The sequence below is a fragment of the Colletotrichum destructivum genome, chromosome 9, assembly GCF_034447905.1.
Source record: "Colletotrichum destructivum chromosome 9, complete sequence".
NCBI classification, from domain to species: domain Eukaryota; kingdom Fungi; phylum Ascomycota; class Sordariomycetes; order Glomerellales; family Glomerellaceae; genus Colletotrichum; species Colletotrichum destructivum.
Window position 1 is genome coordinate 1,828,996 of NC_085904.1, and position 15,855 is coordinate 1,844,850.

The 15,855-nt window shown below is 52.0% G+C and overlaps 5 protein-coding genes across 5 annotated transcripts; 3 read left to right on the forward strand and 2 right to left on the reverse strand.

Moving 5' to 3' along the window:
* Positions 1-912: 912 nt before the first annotated feature.
* Positions 913-2,713, forward strand: CDEST_13678 (Putative extracellular membrane protein, CFEM; the record flags this gene model as incomplete). Its single annotated transcript, XM_062929834.1, has 5 exons — positions 913-998; positions 1,052-1,232; positions 1,295-1,430; positions 1,484-2,156; positions 2,209-2,713. 5 exons carry the CDS (start codon positions 913-915, stop codon positions 2,711-2,713), a joined length of 1,581 nt encoding a protein of 526 aa, XP_062785885.1.
* An 818-nt stretch (positions 2,714-3,531) lies between these two features.
* Positions 3,532-5,189, forward strand: CDEST_13679 (Putative nucleic acid-binding protein; the record flags this gene model as incomplete). The annotated part of the gene is made up of 3 exons (XM_062929835.1): positions 3,532-3,852; positions 3,904-4,766; positions 4,838-5,189. 3 exons carry the CDS (start codon positions 3,532-3,534, stop codon positions 5,187-5,189), a joined length of 1,536 nt encoding a protein of 511 aa, XP_062785886.1.
* Positions 5,190-6,145: 956 nt separating this feature from the next.
* CDEST_13680 (uncharacterized protein) lies at positions 6,146-7,405 on the reverse strand (the record flags this gene model as incomplete). Its single annotated transcript, XM_062929836.1, has 4 exons — positions 6,146-6,398; positions 6,535-6,691; positions 6,923-7,152; positions 7,341-7,405. The coding sequence occupies 4 exons, from the start codon at positions 7,403-7,405 to the stop codon at positions 6,146-6,148; spliced, it is 705 nt and encodes a 234-aa protein (XP_062785887.1).
* Positions 7,406-7,688: 283 nt separating this feature from the next.
* On the forward strand, positions 7,689-10,658 carry CDEST_13681 (uncharacterized protein). Its single transcript, XM_062929837.1, has one exon. The coding sequence runs from the start codon at positions 9,914-9,916 to the stop codon at positions 10,208-10,210; it is 297 nt and encodes a 98-aa protein (XP_062785888.1). The 5' UTR covers positions 7,689-9,913; the 3' UTR covers positions 10,211-10,658.
* A 2,623-nt stretch (positions 10,659-13,281) lies between these two features.
* CDEST_13682 (Putative basic-leucine zipper domain-containing protein) lies at positions 13,282-15,536 on the reverse strand. The gene is made up of 3 exons (XM_062929838.1): positions 14,660-15,536; positions 14,419-14,604; positions 13,282-14,319 (listed from the first exon to the last, which is right to left on the reverse strand). The coding sequence occupies exons 1-3, from the start codon at positions 15,359-15,361 to the stop codon at positions 13,990-13,992; spliced, it is 1,218 nt and encodes a 405-aa protein (XP_062785889.1). The 5' UTR covers positions 15,362-15,536; the 3' UTR covers positions 13,282-13,989.
* Between the last annotated feature and the right edge of the window lie 319 nt (positions 15,537-15,855).

Below are 15,855 nucleotides of genomic sequence, written 5' to 3' on the forward strand. Positions count from 1 at the left end.
TCTTCTACTTCTTCTTTTTTGCTTCTGTCTTCCTTCTTATCTCAACTCACACTGGTTATCTGTACCTGAAGGAGGGATGCTTGATGAACATACACCTACCTCTTTGGTGCAACCTGTTGTTTTCTTTGATACTTCTAGTGCCGAGAAACACTAGGAGCAGAAGACCCGAACCGGCGTATGGCCGGGCCTAGCGTTTGCGTTCCATTCCAGACGTCCCCCTAATGAGGAGGGACGATGCCATGTCATGTCAAGAAAAAAAAACCCCAAAAAAACTCCCAGGAACACCACATCTTCATCGCCCCCTCTCGCTCTTTGATTTTCCTCTGTCGGTCACGTAGACTTATCTTTGCAATCATTTTTGCTCGTAATGGGCCTCTTTCTCACAGTCCATACCAATGCTTTTTGACCAACTAATGACCAACTAATGACCATCTACCTCTTACGTCCCACTCGAGGCTCATTTCACAATATGGTCAGTCTTTTACCCCAATCAGAGTCAGTTTCCGCCACTCGGATCTTTGTAGCTGGCCGTTATCAAGCAGCTATCCTAGCCAGGCGCCTGGTTCCTCGAGCAAGCGGAGAGGATGGTGGCCGGGGGGCGAAAGTGTTCTGCCTGTCAAAAGCCGGCTGCTATAGTGTGCTTGTCTCGAACCCCTTACACCCGTTAGAGAAAGGTAGCTGCCATTGGTCTTACCGGAAGCAGTGGCCCGTCTACGCTCTATTGCGTTTTCTTCATGCTCTAGCAGCGCATCCACCACGTGAAGGAGCTAGAGGGAGGCCGCCTCGCGCGCCTTGTTAGTATTGGCTTGGCGTGGCGCGCGCCAGACTTGACCATCGCATGCGGCACATCATGTTATCCTGAAAGAAGTTCCGGGTTGTAACTCCCGAAACATGACTCCTGGCTACCCTTAAATGCTGTCAGAAACGCCCACACTTCCCCCTTCATGGGGACCTTTTTCCATGTTTGGGCGATTGCGTAGAACGGGATCACGGTTTTGGTATGTCATTCCTGCTCCTCAAAACGACAAACATATCCTCTTACAAGATGCAGGATCCCGGAACGACGTCCGAGACTTGTTCATCGAGACAACGGGCATACATCGGACATCATGCGGCTCTTGACGTCTCTCACATTCGGGGTGTTTACACTCCTAGCGTTACCAGTGTCTCTATTGGCAGCCCAGAAAGTCAACAACATCACGGATGCTGTAGCACAGCTTCCTACTTGCGCCGTAAGCTCCACGCTTCTTGTGAAGCTAACACTCTTTTTAAAGCTTTTCTTACAGCTCTTCAGGTTGCATGTATTCTGTCGGCAGTCCAAGGCTCAACGTGTGAGTTGACGAACGCGACTTGCGTCTGCTCTGATTCGCAATTTGAATCCACGACCGAGGGCTGTATAACATCAGCATGCCCCATTAAAGATGCTCTTCGTTAGTTGCGGTGCATTCCAAGGTCCCTGGAAAACGGGCTAACAGCGAAGCAGATGTCAAAAACGTCTTCGAGACAACCTGCAACAGACCCCAGAGGGACCATAGCCCGGAGTATGCTCGTTTGACATGGGTATTACTAGGTCTTACTACTTTCGTTGTAGCTGCCCGCTTGATATACAAGTCCTTCTCGTCGGCACAGCTCGGACTCGATGACCTGTTCACTTTACTAGCCTACCTCGCTGTTCTTCCGTCCTTCATCATCAACGTTGTCGGCCTCATCCCCGCCGGGCTAGGCAAGGACATATGGACCCTCACACCACATCAAATCGAGAGTTTCGGTTACTGGTTCTACCTTTTGGAGCCCATGTATTTCATCCAGATGGGCTTAGTTAAGATGGCAATCTTATGCTTCTACATGCGCATCTTTGACCGCGCCGGCCTTAGAACCCTTTTATGGGCCACGGTTGTCTTCAACGCTGTCAACACTGTCGTCTTCGTCCTCGTCGGCGTCTTCCAATGTACCCCTATCTCGTTCTACTGGACGAGGTGGGATGGCGAGGGAAAGGGCACTTGTATCAACATCAATGCGGTCCCGTGGGTGAACGCCATCATCAGCATTGCTTTGGATCTTTGGATGCTTTTCCTACCCCTGTCGAGGATCCGGACTCTGAATCTTCATTGGTGGAAGAAGATCGCCGTCACGCTCATGTTCTGTGTCGGTACTTTGTAAGTTATTCACATTATTTCCATTCGAGCATGGCGACCTAACAACATTCAGCGTAACCATTGTCAGCATTCTGAGACTCCAGTCGCTGGTTCGCTTCGCGAATTCCAAGAACCCTACATGGGATCAATATGGAATCGCCTTTTGGACATGTCTTGAGGTCCCTACCGGGATAATCTGCTGCTGTATGCCGGCTATGCGTCTCATTCTCATAAAGTCGTTCCCGAGGCTCTTCGGGAAGCTCACCGAGCGCCACAATTCAAAAAAGTATGCAGTTCCCTCAAACGAGGAGGACCGGAGCCGGAGCCGTAATCGCATTTCTCGCGTCCCGGTTCCGGAGGGCTCGACTACCGAGCCCCAATCGGCTCCGCAGAACTCCAAAAATATCGTATACGCCGGACAATCTGCGGTCGAGGCTCACGACTCTTCGAGTCTGTTTGCAATGACAGAATTAGAGGCGGGGAGCGCCAAGGATAGCATGTCTCGAAGCCATAGATCAACGTCGCCCTCGCGCTCCTCCAGCGCAATGTCAGGCCAGGAAGTATCCATACGGAGGTAGGTAGTCAGAGTGCCCTGGAAACCGAATGTGTAAAGTTATATGAACTTGATTTGGCAAAAGCTCGTGGATTGGAAAGGTAGAGAGATGCCATGCTCGCTTAGCAGCGTACACCAACAACAACCAAAAGTGGCGGTTATAGGATGGCAATTGGAAACACTACGCAGGCGTCAGGAGCTACGACAAAGTAATATCCTGTTCGTGCCTATGGGCATTAGTACATGGAAATTGGTCATTGAGTTGAGGTTTTATTGGTGAAGAAATATTTTTGAGTAGGCTGGACATTCTGAAGGAAAGAGGGAGACAACCCGCATGGAAGACACCAAGGTTCAAAGCATTCGCGCACACAATTCCCACGATATATCAAATAAGAAAACTTTGTTTTCTGGGCGGCTCTCAGCCTGCATCATGCGGCCTTTTCGGGGTGACCCTCCTCCACTGACTATGCAGCATCTATCCCAACAAGCCTTCTCGAAGTGTCTTCTTCCTCTCGTCCCCCTCCTAAAATCACTTCACATGCTCGGTTGCCTTTGGTACTTCAGGCCATATTCCGAATGATATGTCTCCGTAAAAGTCGTGGAATTGGGAAGATGTGCCGATACCAATGACAAGGCAGGCACGAGGATGGAGGTGCCCCTTCCCTCGAGTATCTCAATACCCCTTTTCCTTGCCTTCCCCCTTCCCCAGGAGGGACTGGGTTCGTTTCCCTTTCAAGGCACATTTCGACAAAAAATATTCTGCCCAATGAGTCAACCTTCATTCTGACTGTATTTCCGTATCGAAACATCTCCATTGTTTTCTTACCAGTTCCTTGTCTCACAATGTCAACATTCTCCATCCAAGCGTTTTATCAAAAAGAGCCCCTGACTTCGTCCGAAATCACCCTGGCCATGAAGTCATCAACAAAAGATGTTGCTTTCACACAGGCAGAGGTCGAGGCCGGCCATAACCCTTTGAAGCGTCCATGGAATCCAACGGAGGTCTACGAAGAGGTCTGTATCGGCCATATCCAACCGGGCCCAACCCGCATCCGCTTCACTGGTCGCATTGTCAACTACGCTGCGGCTTTCCTTGGCATCAAGAACACCTATAGCCGTCCGGCACATCAGTTAGTTGTCGCAGATGGCACCGGCGCTATAGGGGTACATACTTGTGCTGCTACCCGAACGCTACAGTGACTAAATTCCACATAGGTCAGGCTTATTCCTATTGGCATACCGGCCTCTCTTTTGATTATAGGAAAACTCGTCACCGTCTGGGCTAGCTGGGCACGTACCGCGGCCGGTCTGAATCATGGGAACATTCCCTTTGTGACGATGTACACGCCAGTCAACCCGTCAGACGCAGGTACGAAACAGTTCATTCAGTTCTTGCTCGATACTCCACAGAACCAGCGACTGTGCCGGGCCCCCTTAGAGTATGATGATATCGACACGCAGAACCCGAAGCCACTCCCTGGCCTGATGACTCTAGGCCAATATCTCAAGACAGGACATGACATCCAGGGAGCTCGCATCTTGGTCTGTGTCAAGAACGTCGGCGCCCGCAAACTTATCATGATACAAGACCGCACGAGAGAGGTTGCGCTGCTCGAAGTTACAGTTTATGACGACACCGCCAGCTGCGTCTTGACTCTCTGGGAAGACAAAACCAATTCCGCCAAGCTATGGAAGCCCAGCGAAACAATTCTGCTTCTAACGAGTCCAAAGCTCGTGCCTCCACGAGACACGAAGCCAATGCTTTGGAGCGCCGGCATCAGCCTGAACTACAACACACTCGTTGATGTTGATCCAGACTTCCAGGATGCCAAGTGGCTTCGAGAATGGGTGAAGAACAGAGTAAGGAAGGAGGGCGTGTATTTGTCTTTCCCGAAAGGCCTCTGGGATGCAGACAACGCTGTTCATGGCCCCTTCCGGCCTCTTTTTACCCTTGCCGAAGTGGACGACTTCGCCCGTAGCGACCCGGCCACGGACTTTACCGGCAAATTGAATCTTGCGATCCTTGAGTTCAACCTGCTGGAGCTCCATCGAAGAGATATGATGTGCAGTGCAGAGTGGTGAGTTCTCTTCTTCCCGACGTGTTCGTTATTGTAGAGGATTTAAAAGCTCATTAGTCGTTCATCCTTAGTTGTGGAGTACCCATATATGCAAACCAATCATCCGCGACGTGCAAGAATTGCATGAAGGAGAATCCTCTCGTCCTAAACCCCCGTATAATGGGTACTCTGGCAGACGAAACAGGATGCGTTGTACAGGGGAAGCTTGTCTGGAGTGACGAGGCCTGGAGCGAGCTCTTCTTCCCCGACACCATGTCTAACCACCCGAGACCGGAGCCGGAGACACTGGATGGGGCGAAGACGTCTCCTGCTCCCGTAGTTTCGCCTTCTTCATGGAGAGAACTTACTATGATGGAGACCAATGGACTCAGAATGCTGGAGGAGCAGATGCTGTACGCTCGTCTCACGTTGACATTCGGCTAGTCTCCGTTTGTTAAGCGGCTATGCGTACTAGGAGTCGAGTGGTGAAGAGCCATATTCTGAAGAGAGTGGCCAAAAGTGGGGATTGCAGTCATTTGTTTCGTCAGGGTGGTGTCGACCTACACAGTACACTGGGCTCTATCCCAGATGAGGGGTCATGACAAGGACGCTACCCATTTAGGGGTTCAAGTGTAGGATGGTGAACTTTGCTCAAGAACACCAGGAGATTTGCGAATAACAAAAACGTACATGGCTAGGTGATGAAATCTACATAGCTTACCATCACCATCTATAAGTCGGAGCGGCTATTGTCCATGCTCCTAAAGGGAAAGAGTACTGTTGTGATGGGAAACCAGTATTGGTGCCAAACACAAGCAGTGTTGAGGTTCGTCATTGGTACCTGGCCGTGAGGGGATTCAAAGTGAGAGGGGGTGCAAGGGGCCTCAATCCTAATCAAACAGAAGCTTCAAACCCAACTGGGTAGTGGTTGGGGCATTAAAGCATCAGTTACAGCACTACAAGATGCAAGTTAAGCTTCACAAGACGACGAGAAACATCAGAGTGTTACAAGGCATGGATCTATTCTCAAGATCATTGGCCATTTTTGGCTTGATAGTACAAAAGCGACACTTTTCGTCGCCAGGTCATGAGAGTTCGTGATGCATGCTGTTATCCGCCGCCGAGGCAGTCAATCTTTGAGCGAGGATCCCCATTTGATCCCCGTCCCGGTTTCCTCATGATACAAAGCCGTAAGTCGCCGAAACTGTCCGAAGCATAGAACCAGAAGCATATAATATCTGCCCTCCCTTGCAAGGTTTGTTTTGTTTAAATTGTTTGTTGTGGTGAAACTCCCCAAGATAAGGGAAGCTGTGGGTAAGATGACTGCCGTGCCGGAAACAGCGGTTATGAGAAGGAATGCACACGAGTTGAAGACATTGTAGTAAGTGAGATGTCACAGATTAGTGCTTAATGACCTTGTCGTCACCGTAGGCCGAGGAGCGGCCACTCTCGGAAGACTCGGTCTTGGTGAGGTCTTCGCCGTCCTCCTCGGCAGGGCCGTGGACAGACTCCTCGAAGACGGGCTCAGGCTCGTTGACGTCGAACTTGGTCTTGAAAGCCGCGATGTTGTCGGCGAAGCCACTGCTGTTTGTGCGGCGGCGAGCGTTAGTGAAGCGGAAGTCCTCGTCAACGACCTCCTCGCCGGCGTTGCCCCTAGGCAGTGATATCAGCCAGACGAACTTTGTATCAAACGAAGGCAAGACAGTCTTTGAGGGCATAGGTCGGTGCTATGACACGCCAAGCGGAAGAGAGGTGCGTGTAAGTGGAGTAGAAAGGGGTCCAAACATACCAGTTACTTCTGCCACCACCGTTCTTCTTCACCTTTTTGGGGTCGACACCCTCGTGGCCGTGCTTTGCGAAGTAGCGAGGCAGGTGCTCCTGGGGGGAAGCAGTTCCGTCGGCCAAACCAGCATGGTCACGGTCGTTGTACTTGTGAGAGCGAGTCACTGGGGGGAAGCTGTTAGTAAAATGAATACCAATGTATCAGACAGGCAATTGGCTGTTGTCGAAATGGATGTTTGGGTATGGATGTTCATGGGGTTGGAACATCTGTGGTCATCTCGAGGGACGTAAATTGGTGAAAGGGAAGGGGGGTTGAAGGACGTCACACGGAAGTGATTGTGGTGCGGGGCAGATGAGAGCTTTTGAGAAGCGATAGGGTGAGGAGGGTTACGTACTGTTGGAGTAATTGGTAGTTAGTAAGGTGAGATCGTTGTACGTGTTGTTTGGAAAGACTCGGTTAAGCGGAATGGATGAGATAGTCGAGTGTTTGTTGTTGATGATGCCCAGGAAAGAGATCGTCGTTGATGAGTTGATTTGATGGATTGGAGAGAGAAGCTCGTTGATGAATTGTCGATGGGAGGTGAGGATGGAGGGGGGAGAGGGGAAGATATGTAGACGAGGAGACCTGCGTGGGATGCTTTTAAAGGTCGAAGGCTTGAGAGATATGACAGCCTATCACATCACGCGATCATCAGACAGCTTGCCCAATGAGGTGCAGAGCAAGGGCGGGTTGCATCTCGCAGGTCCGGGAAGCCTGGGTTGGGGGGTTTTGGGTCCTTTGATGGATCGGTAGAGAAAGCTGGATCGCGTGACCTGCTGCAGCGGAGGGGCTTGTTGCAACTTGCAAGGGAAGCAACGATGCAGGAAGTGGGCTGCATCGGGGGCCGGCTGGCTTGAACTGCCCCCCCAGGAGAGGGGAGGTGGGCGTGGACTGGCGCCAGAGTAAACCTCCATTGGTATGCCGCTGAGCTTTCTTGCAATTGTTTGTTGGTCAGGCAGGCATATTTTCTCCTTTGCCTGCTCCCTCTCTCTACCTATTCTATGGTACCACCTATGTTCTTGCTTGGCCTGTCCTTGGCGTAGCCGTCTTTCTTTAGGGTATCGGCCATTTCTTTTTGAATCTTTTATTTGTTATTATTTGCTTGACATCATAGCATCTTGACCGACTCTTTCGGTGGTGAACCCATTGGAAGCAGCAGATCGTTCGTTATTCTTTCCTCAGCCTCTCCTGCAGAGTAGTTCCCCCTTCCATTTCGACCACGGGAGCAGAGTGACGCAAAGGGGGCCCACTCAGGATCCGGGGTCTCAGGTACCAGCGCGCAGCTGGGACGGGTGGTCAGATTGCGGGGTAGTGGGTACATAGAGTACCAATCGCCGCTAGCTCGCTACCTGTTCAGAGTCACCCAGCCGCAGCAGCTACGCAAGTACCGGTGCAGCATGCGACCGGTACCCGCAAACCCCTGCTCCGACAAGCCATCGAGCCACTTCGACGCCGCAACTCGGAGTAAACTGCCCATCGTCAGGGTCCCATGCCGGCTTCCTGCTCCTATCGTTACTACCGCCCACCCGTTTGAATATCGACACCTCCGGTCTTTCCTTGACCGTTGACATCAGCCCAAGGACACCTGCCGCCGAATACCAAAAAGCGTGTCCCTTGTGCTGCGGATTTCCGACGTCGGATGGCCCAAAGAACCCGCCGGGCGTGGCTGGGGCTGTTCTTCCCTCGCTTCATTTTAGGGCCTTGTGGCAGCTCGACCGTTTTGGCCCGAGCATGGCTCCTTGCAACGACTCCATCGTGACAGTCTGCAGCGACGTGGCACATGACCATACTCACGCTCGGCGACTGCCGCTTCTTGCACTCTCTTCCAGTTGCGTTTGTCATAAGTTACACAAGTGACATCTGCCTACCTACAGAGACCATACGAAGCTCCACGACAATAATCTCAGCTTCAACGATGGCGAATGGAGTCTTTGATGGGTCTTCTCCATCGTCAGCTGGCCAGTGCCTGCCCCGATTCCGGATCTTCCTCCCAACCCATTTCTTCCTCAACAAGTCTGGAATGCTGATGCATATTGCTGGACGTGACCCGTATGACTGGAGTTCCGCGTTTTAATCTCGGTCCCCAAAACCCCTGAACCCGCCAAGCTCGTCAGGTCGCCGAGCCACATCCAATTGACCAATGGGGCCCACTCGGTCCAGTCGGAGAGCTTTCTGGAGCTCCCTAGAAGCGAACATCTGCCCGCCATGTCACCATTCCATTGATGTCGCAATGCTTTCGGACTGCACCTCTCATTTGGGTCATCATCAGCACACCAAACTTCTGTCATAGGAGACTCGTCACCTACCCGCTTTTTCTGCCGCTGTTTCGATACGACGCAAAGACTGAACGTCCCGAGAACGACAGCAGAATAGACCCCCTTGACTCGCGCAATTCGGTTCTCCGCCGTCTGTGCTCTTTGCCCCTCTGATCTACTAACAGGCCAACCGTCATGACAGCGCGCTTGACGTGGTTCCCATTTTACCTGCCGCATTCCTCTCAATGCTGCCGTCTCATTCGTCGGCTAACGGCCGTTCCCCCCGATCAGCTCAAACGGCCTCCGGCTCCGTACCCAGGCTCGACCATCGGACCTCTTGACTCTGTCTAGTCCGATCAGCTAACTTGTTCAAGTGCTCTTGGGTCTGAGGACCCCTATAATGCACGTGTGCAGTCACCATTTGTGGATGTCAAGTCACGTCAGTGACGGAGGAGCGGGTGTTTTCAAGGTTTTTGCTATTGCAAGAGTCATGAGAGTCAAATAGGTGGACAGGCAGATAGGTAGTAGGCAAGCCAGAGAGAATTGTCCATCTTGTGAACCGCCTCTGAGGCGGGGTCCGCGATATTGACGAGGCATGCTGCTGGTAACTGGCGGGGTCTCGGCTTCCCCACAGGTCCCGTGATCATCATGCCAACCGATTCCTTTTGCACCCTCTTCCGCACATCGGCAGGTCCCGACCCGTCAGTGCTGGTGGTCTATCGAGTGAGTCAAGCTTCCAGGTTGTATCACGACGATTCGCCACGCTTTGTTGGGCAGTCCGGAAACGGTAAGTAGCATCAAGTAGATACGTCGTGCCACTGAGTCATCGAACCTTCGCCCAATTTCCACAACACACGACTCTCAAGTTGACTCGAGCTTCTCGAAGGGCATGGCGAGAGCTCAAGATCAGATCGCGCGATTTTCACCCTTCATTTGACGACACAAGAAGCACGACGTGGATCTTCGTTGAGACGATGCCGTCTCGAAGGTTCTAGACCAGCTTACCACCGACCACTGTTGCTGTCGGAGACGTCGAATAAGACTCTAGTCGCCTCGGTACTATCAACAGCTATCTCCGATTCAGCCTATCTATGTTGAGGACACGTTGCAAATGCCAGCCCTCGACTTGCATTGTGCCTCAAGTGCCGCCGCTCAGTTATTCAGATGTCGCCATGCTCGAGAACCGCCCTTGCAAGCAGCCTGGAATCTCCCAGATGAAGAAACGCAATGCTCCGTTGTCAAGTCTCTTCCAAAGAATTCGCAAGGTAGCATGGTGTCTCCAGCTTGATAAGAAAGTCACTTGCCAATATTCTGTGTCAGTAATAATAAGTGTCCGAAGAAAAGAACACTGCTCTGTGATCGTCCACAGTGAGGCAAGCTTAGAGTAACATGTTCAAGAACTTTCGACTCTATATCACCACAAAGAGAGACAAATGGCCTCGATGCCACGCGCTTGTGATCATCGAAAATGCAGCTCTAGGTCTTTTTCTGCCTCGTTAGGGTTCGACAACGAATCCAATGGACCGGGAGATGACAAATGCCTCAGTACGAGAGATGGGTTTACTTTTTCTCCCGACACGCCCAACTGGCACGATATAAACATGTGTCGTGATGTCTTAGGTTAGAAATATGAGTGTGTCTATCGCGACTATTCAAGTTATGGGAACTGGTTAGGTGTATGTAACCCAGTTTTAGATCAGCCAGTGGACTGAAGCCTGTTAGATTCATATGACTCGAAACACGACACGCAGTCAGGAGATAGGTAGACAATGGCAAACACGCTGAGAGGCGAGTGATCAGGAGCAACCGAGTCTGCATCGACTATGAAAATATGACCGACGGCTATGTGCTTCGCTTGAAAATGCTTCCATAACAACACAACTGCGGTCAAATGTATGTTACTGAGTGCAAGAGAAGTCTTTGCGGTTTGTTACCAGTGCTGAGGTTTATGTCCTCACTCTCATCCCAGCTGCCGAGTGACATACGCCATCTTGCCCTTCATTGCATGAATTAACTGTCATGTGGTTTTCTGTTGAGCGAATCGTCATTGTGTATATGGTCTCTTATTCATTAACTAATGCTTTCGTTTATCTGGTAGTCTCTCCTGTCGACGACTGTGAGCTGCGAAAAGAAGATTGCATTAGCTCCTTGAGCACAAGACGGCCAAGATACATTGGCCTTTGATACTTGCCGTCTCTATACTGATAGCAACTTGATACCCTTGAGAAAGGTTGATTCCGCATAGCAGCAGCCTATTTCGTGTCATTACTTCCTGTCATTACATGGTTCATGAGCCTACGGCAGCTGAGTAAAAAACCACGTCTGCAGATGGAAATCGCTCCTTATCAACATATCTAGAGATAAAATCTCGTAAGCAACGGCTTCGAACGGATTTCTCGTAGAATTGGTGCGATAGCTCGAGGTGAAGTCGGTTGCCAAGGGGCACAAGGCACGCACAACAGACACCGGGCGCGATGGTTGCAACTTGACGCACGTCATCCAGGAAGGCTCTAAGAACAGTTTTACGACATTCCAGCGCGGGTTTTATGACGACTGCCGAGATAACGTTCTATCTCTAGGCCGCGTCGCAGGCCATAAAGATTCCATCGTGAAGATGGAAACTGGGAGCTGTTTTGTTTTGACAATGAACTTACCATTCCTAGGACAAAGCCTTAGTGCTGCTCAAAACAAAAATTGGCGTCTAGACGTTTTAGGGGACGTTCCCGAATAATTGAGCTCGGTTCTGGCACAGAAGCGGGTGGTTCGGATATTCACTGGTAGTACATGGCAACTCATTCAATGTCGACAGCCAGGGCTTCAACAAGCGACTATAAACAGCATCGAATATGATGACAGGGTCACACTGTTAACTTCAGGATAGGGCCAAAGGGCTTCGGATCGGCGTGCCAACCAACTACTGGCGCTCGCACACAGGTTTTTCGAGTTTCTGTTTTGTTTTTGGTGGAAAACCTTCTGGCGTCTGCAAATCTGCCTCAAACCCTTTCCCCCTTCGGATGATTTCCAGGAATGAGACACCGTTTGAGCTGTTCCCCTCGCTCCGATGTCAGTATAGTGAACATGGCGAACATGGTTTTTTTTATCGCTTTGGTAAGAGAGCAGTCAGCTTCACCCGGCCCGACTCTGTCATTTCATCCATCCTCGGCGACACCGACATGCCGAGAACCCGCAGCGCATATGCGGCACAGCACACAGAACGACACCGCTGAGAGTAATGTAGCATGCCGAAACCCGTATTGCTTATTCCCCAAATCGCATGAAAATGGCGCAGGAAACCTCGTTTGCTCGCATAGGAAAACCGCCAGACTGACATCATTTACGCGGAGAAAACCGGCCGCGACGCGATTTCTTTGTGTGTACATACAAGACGTGGATGGCATGAAGCTGCGTGATTCCCCGATACGGCAATAGGTTAGCAAGCAGGCAAGTCATAGAATACCATACTCGAACTGACCGCGAACCGTGTCCACGCCCATCCGACTCTCACACCTTCTTGAGCTCGTGCCGGAATCCCCGTACCTCCACAGATTTACTTTTGTCATTCCTGTCGAGTTGAACTCGCACGGCCATGCCACGCCACGCCGGTCCGTTCACCAACGACCATCAACGTAAGCTCGTAAATCCAGCTTCCCTGATCATCTCAACGTTGCCACACGTTCACGGGAGCGACCACGCACACGAAGCCCAGCCGCGTCTACCCCCCACAGCCACCTGTTTCACCTCAAGCAGCGCTTGCAAACTGTCATTCCAATCTTAGAAAAAGCTTGTTTCCCATGTTGCTCGTGTCAAGGTCTCCGCACGGAGGGAGGCTAGAGCCTGCAAGCTCCATTGCCTCACATGCGCTCAGTAAACGGATCGTCGAGAGCCGTGGAAGCTTAAAAGAGATGATCATTCTGAGGATCCAACGCGTCAAGTGAACCCCCAAAAATCCCAAGACCCCGGATTTGGCTCCGAGATCCATACCGTGGACCCCAAAGTGGCGAAGGCACGACACTAAAAATGTTCGCCCTCGTGGATAAGGGCAGGGAAACAGGGTGCTGACGTGAGGCAATGCTGAGTAACTAACATCCCAACGACCACGGTGACCCCCCCTACAGGGCTGAAGACAGGGTTGCTGTGCTGTCGGTGAAGCCAGATCTGGTATCAAAGGAGACGACGAAGAGCAAGCCAAGCCTTGCTACATGCGGTTTGAAGGCGCCCAAAAGCTTGGAGGAACTCTACACGAGCGGGGCTGATCCTGAGATGGCCCTGGCACACACACAGCCTTTGCCCCGACCTAGGAAATTTAGACAGCAAACCTGCCATCCTTTTCGGGAAGTCCTCAGTCGGTCGAACCACTTCGTCCCCCGTCCGATTGGGAACACGACCCCCGCACTCTCGTCGTGTAAAGGCGATATTTATAACCTCACCCAAGAAACAAGGTTCCCCAGAACGAGAGCAGCAGAGGCCAAGCCCCAGATTCCCTGGTGGTCTTCTCTTCGGTTACTCAGACCGAGATCCTGTCATCGAGTTGCGGGGTCGTCCTCCACCAAGGTGGCCCTGGCAGACAAGAAGCCCCTCGAGGTTCTTTGGATTGGCAGTGCTTGTGAAGATAGGATTCTCACGTGTTTGTTATTCATGCTTTCTTTCTCGACTATCTCCCTTAAGCCTTTTCCATCTTGTACATCCTCGAGTATGTGCGCACGATTGTCAAGGTCAGCCAACCCCCCACCTTCGCGCAGTTGACAGCAGCGAGCTTCTCTTGAGGATAAACTTCAATTCAAAGAAACAAAACAAAAGAACTCCACACCCAAAGAAACGCCATGACAACAACAAGGGCCCAATGCCTGCCAGCTGATACCTCGCCATCTAGTAACAGAGCCAGCCAAAGGAATCAAGCACGCCGGGACCCAGAAACAGAAGGAACCAAACCCAAAGAACCAGAGCATCAAAATCAGTCGAGCCCCCATGTCCGTAGAACCAATCGGTCGTTTTCCGTTCGTTTGTTTGCGTGACCGTCGTAATCCCGTTTCTCCTTTCCAAGACCCCGGTAAGACAAAGCAGCAAGACTCATCTCGCCAGAAAAATCAACAGAGAGTCAGCTTTTGCCTATGTTTCCTTGCCGTACGTGTCCATGACTCTCCCAGCCACAGTCAGATATATACCCCGCTCAAAGGGTATAACTCTGCATATCTTGAAACATATACATGTTGTCGGCAAAATCCATTGTCCCTGTATGCGTGGGCATGACCATGTGAGCAGCGGCGGCGGCGGTTGCGTCGTAGGACATTGGTGGTGCAGTATGTTGCCGCGGAACCTGTTGCGTCCTCGACTGCAAGCCCCGGAGCTTGAGGTACTCGGCATGAAGGGACGAGTAGGCTTGACCGAGGGAATCGTTCTTCTGCTTCTGCTCGGAAAGCATGACCTCGAGGTCCTTGATACGCTGGTCTTTGCGCTCGCGATAAGCGCGTTGCGAGGCCCTGTTTTGTGCCCGACGTCGCTACGAACAGGATGTGTTAGTCTACCGCCGAAGGATCTTGTAAAGCTGCGCTATGGGGGGGGGCACATGGCGGCATGCCGAGGAAGGTTCGAGACTTACCGAAAGGACTGATGGCGGGGCATTCTTATAGCGGTTCTCGCGCTTCCTCTTGGCGGGTGCTTTGGCGGTAGTCGCCTTATCGTCCGAAGTTGGTTGCGGTGATGCTGTGTCGCGATTTGAGCTCATGGGGCTGGGATACATGCTCTGGTCCACGCCATTGAAGTCATTCACAAAGGTCGTATCAAACTAGGTCAAGTTCAAGTCAGTCTATGTCCCCGGAGTGCGGGACGAGCCAACTCACGCTTGACATGATGGGACTCGTAGACTCAGATGAGCTGGCTGTGTCCAGATATTGTTCAGGCTCATCATAGATATAGGGCGCGTCCATGTCCAAGAAGGCATCCACGTCGTCGTACATGTTGAGCGGCAGCGAGTGATCCATGTGTAGCAATTGGGTGCCGGAGGGGCCAACAATGGGGATAGTAGGTTGAGAGAGGTGGCTAGTGTACGAGCAGGCCAGCTTTGATGTTGACGCGAGTTGCGAGAGATTGGAAGTCAAGATGAGGGTTGGGACGATATATACAGAAGCAAGGGAGGGCAACGCGTGGTCTGGATCTGTGTCTGAAGAGTGATGTGTAAGGCGATCTAAGCTACGCCATAAGGATTTGCAACCGGGCCGAGAGGAATTATATAAGGTGCTCGGAGTGGAAGAAGCACCACGAAGGCATGCCCCCCCTCCCCAAGACAAGGTATCGGTACGTAGTCTATGCGAAGGGTTGAGGAAGCAGCAGCAGGGCGGTACCCACACGCACGCATGTGCAAAAGCCGGGCCCTGCGTGTGGTTCGTAAGTACGTAGGTAAGCAACGTTTCTGGCAGACTCCTTTGAGGACGACGAATGCAACACGCCGGTAACGCAGCAAGCCAGCAGGCCACCTGTCGGATTGGACCCCAGATAGCGCACTTCCCGGGCTGCTTAGGTGCATGGCGCGACCGCCTGTCCATCCTCCTGTTCCTGGTCCCCTGGTGGTGGTCAAAGTTGCGCGATGGGGAAGGAAAGCGAAGAGCACGAGAAGAATCGCCGCCGCCGCCGCCTATTTGGGCTTGGTGAAGAGCTTGTACGCTAATGGGTTGGTGGTGGTGGTGCGGGCAGGGGTGGAATTGGAGACAGCCGCCCGCTGTCTTGTCTGCATTTGCGCACCAAGTTACGTCTTGAACGGGCTGCGACAAGGTAGCAAGGGACCCCTGCAAGAACGGAGCCAGATCCTACCGGGGGAGGATAAGCAGGACGGAAGACGGTGGGCAAAGACGGAGGAGGTGAGGGGTCGAGAGCAGCCGACGCGGCGCCGTTAAGCTTTGAACCTGCCGCCGTTGCATGATGCTGAGCCTTCCTGCCGACGACGCCTCGTAGGGTGAGATGGGACAACTCCTCGTAACCACCATTTATCTCTCCCCATATTGTGGCTGGCTAGACTTCAGACGGTAGGTTTACGACAGCA

What these genes read in the sequence shown, in the direction of transcription:
- CDEST_13681 (XM_062929837.1), top strand. Translation starts at nt 9,914, where the DNA reads ATGTTGAGGACACGTTGCAAATGCCAGCCCTCGACTTGCATTGTGCCT.
- CDEST_13682 (XM_062929838.1), bottom strand. Translation starts at nt 15,361, where the DNA reads ATGGACAGGCGGTCGCGCCATGCACCTAAGCAGCCCGGGAAGTGCGCT. An exon ending in CGAGTCCCATCATGTCAAGC is followed by an intron (nt 14,605 to 14,659) that starts GTGAGTTGGCTC and finishes AACTTGACCTAG; the next exon opens with TTTGATACGACCTTTGTGAA. An exon ending in CCCCGCCATCAGTCCTTTCG is followed by an intron (nt 14,320 to 14,418) that starts GTAAGTCTCGAA and finishes TCCTGTTCGTAG; the next exon opens with CGACGTCGGGCACAAAACAG.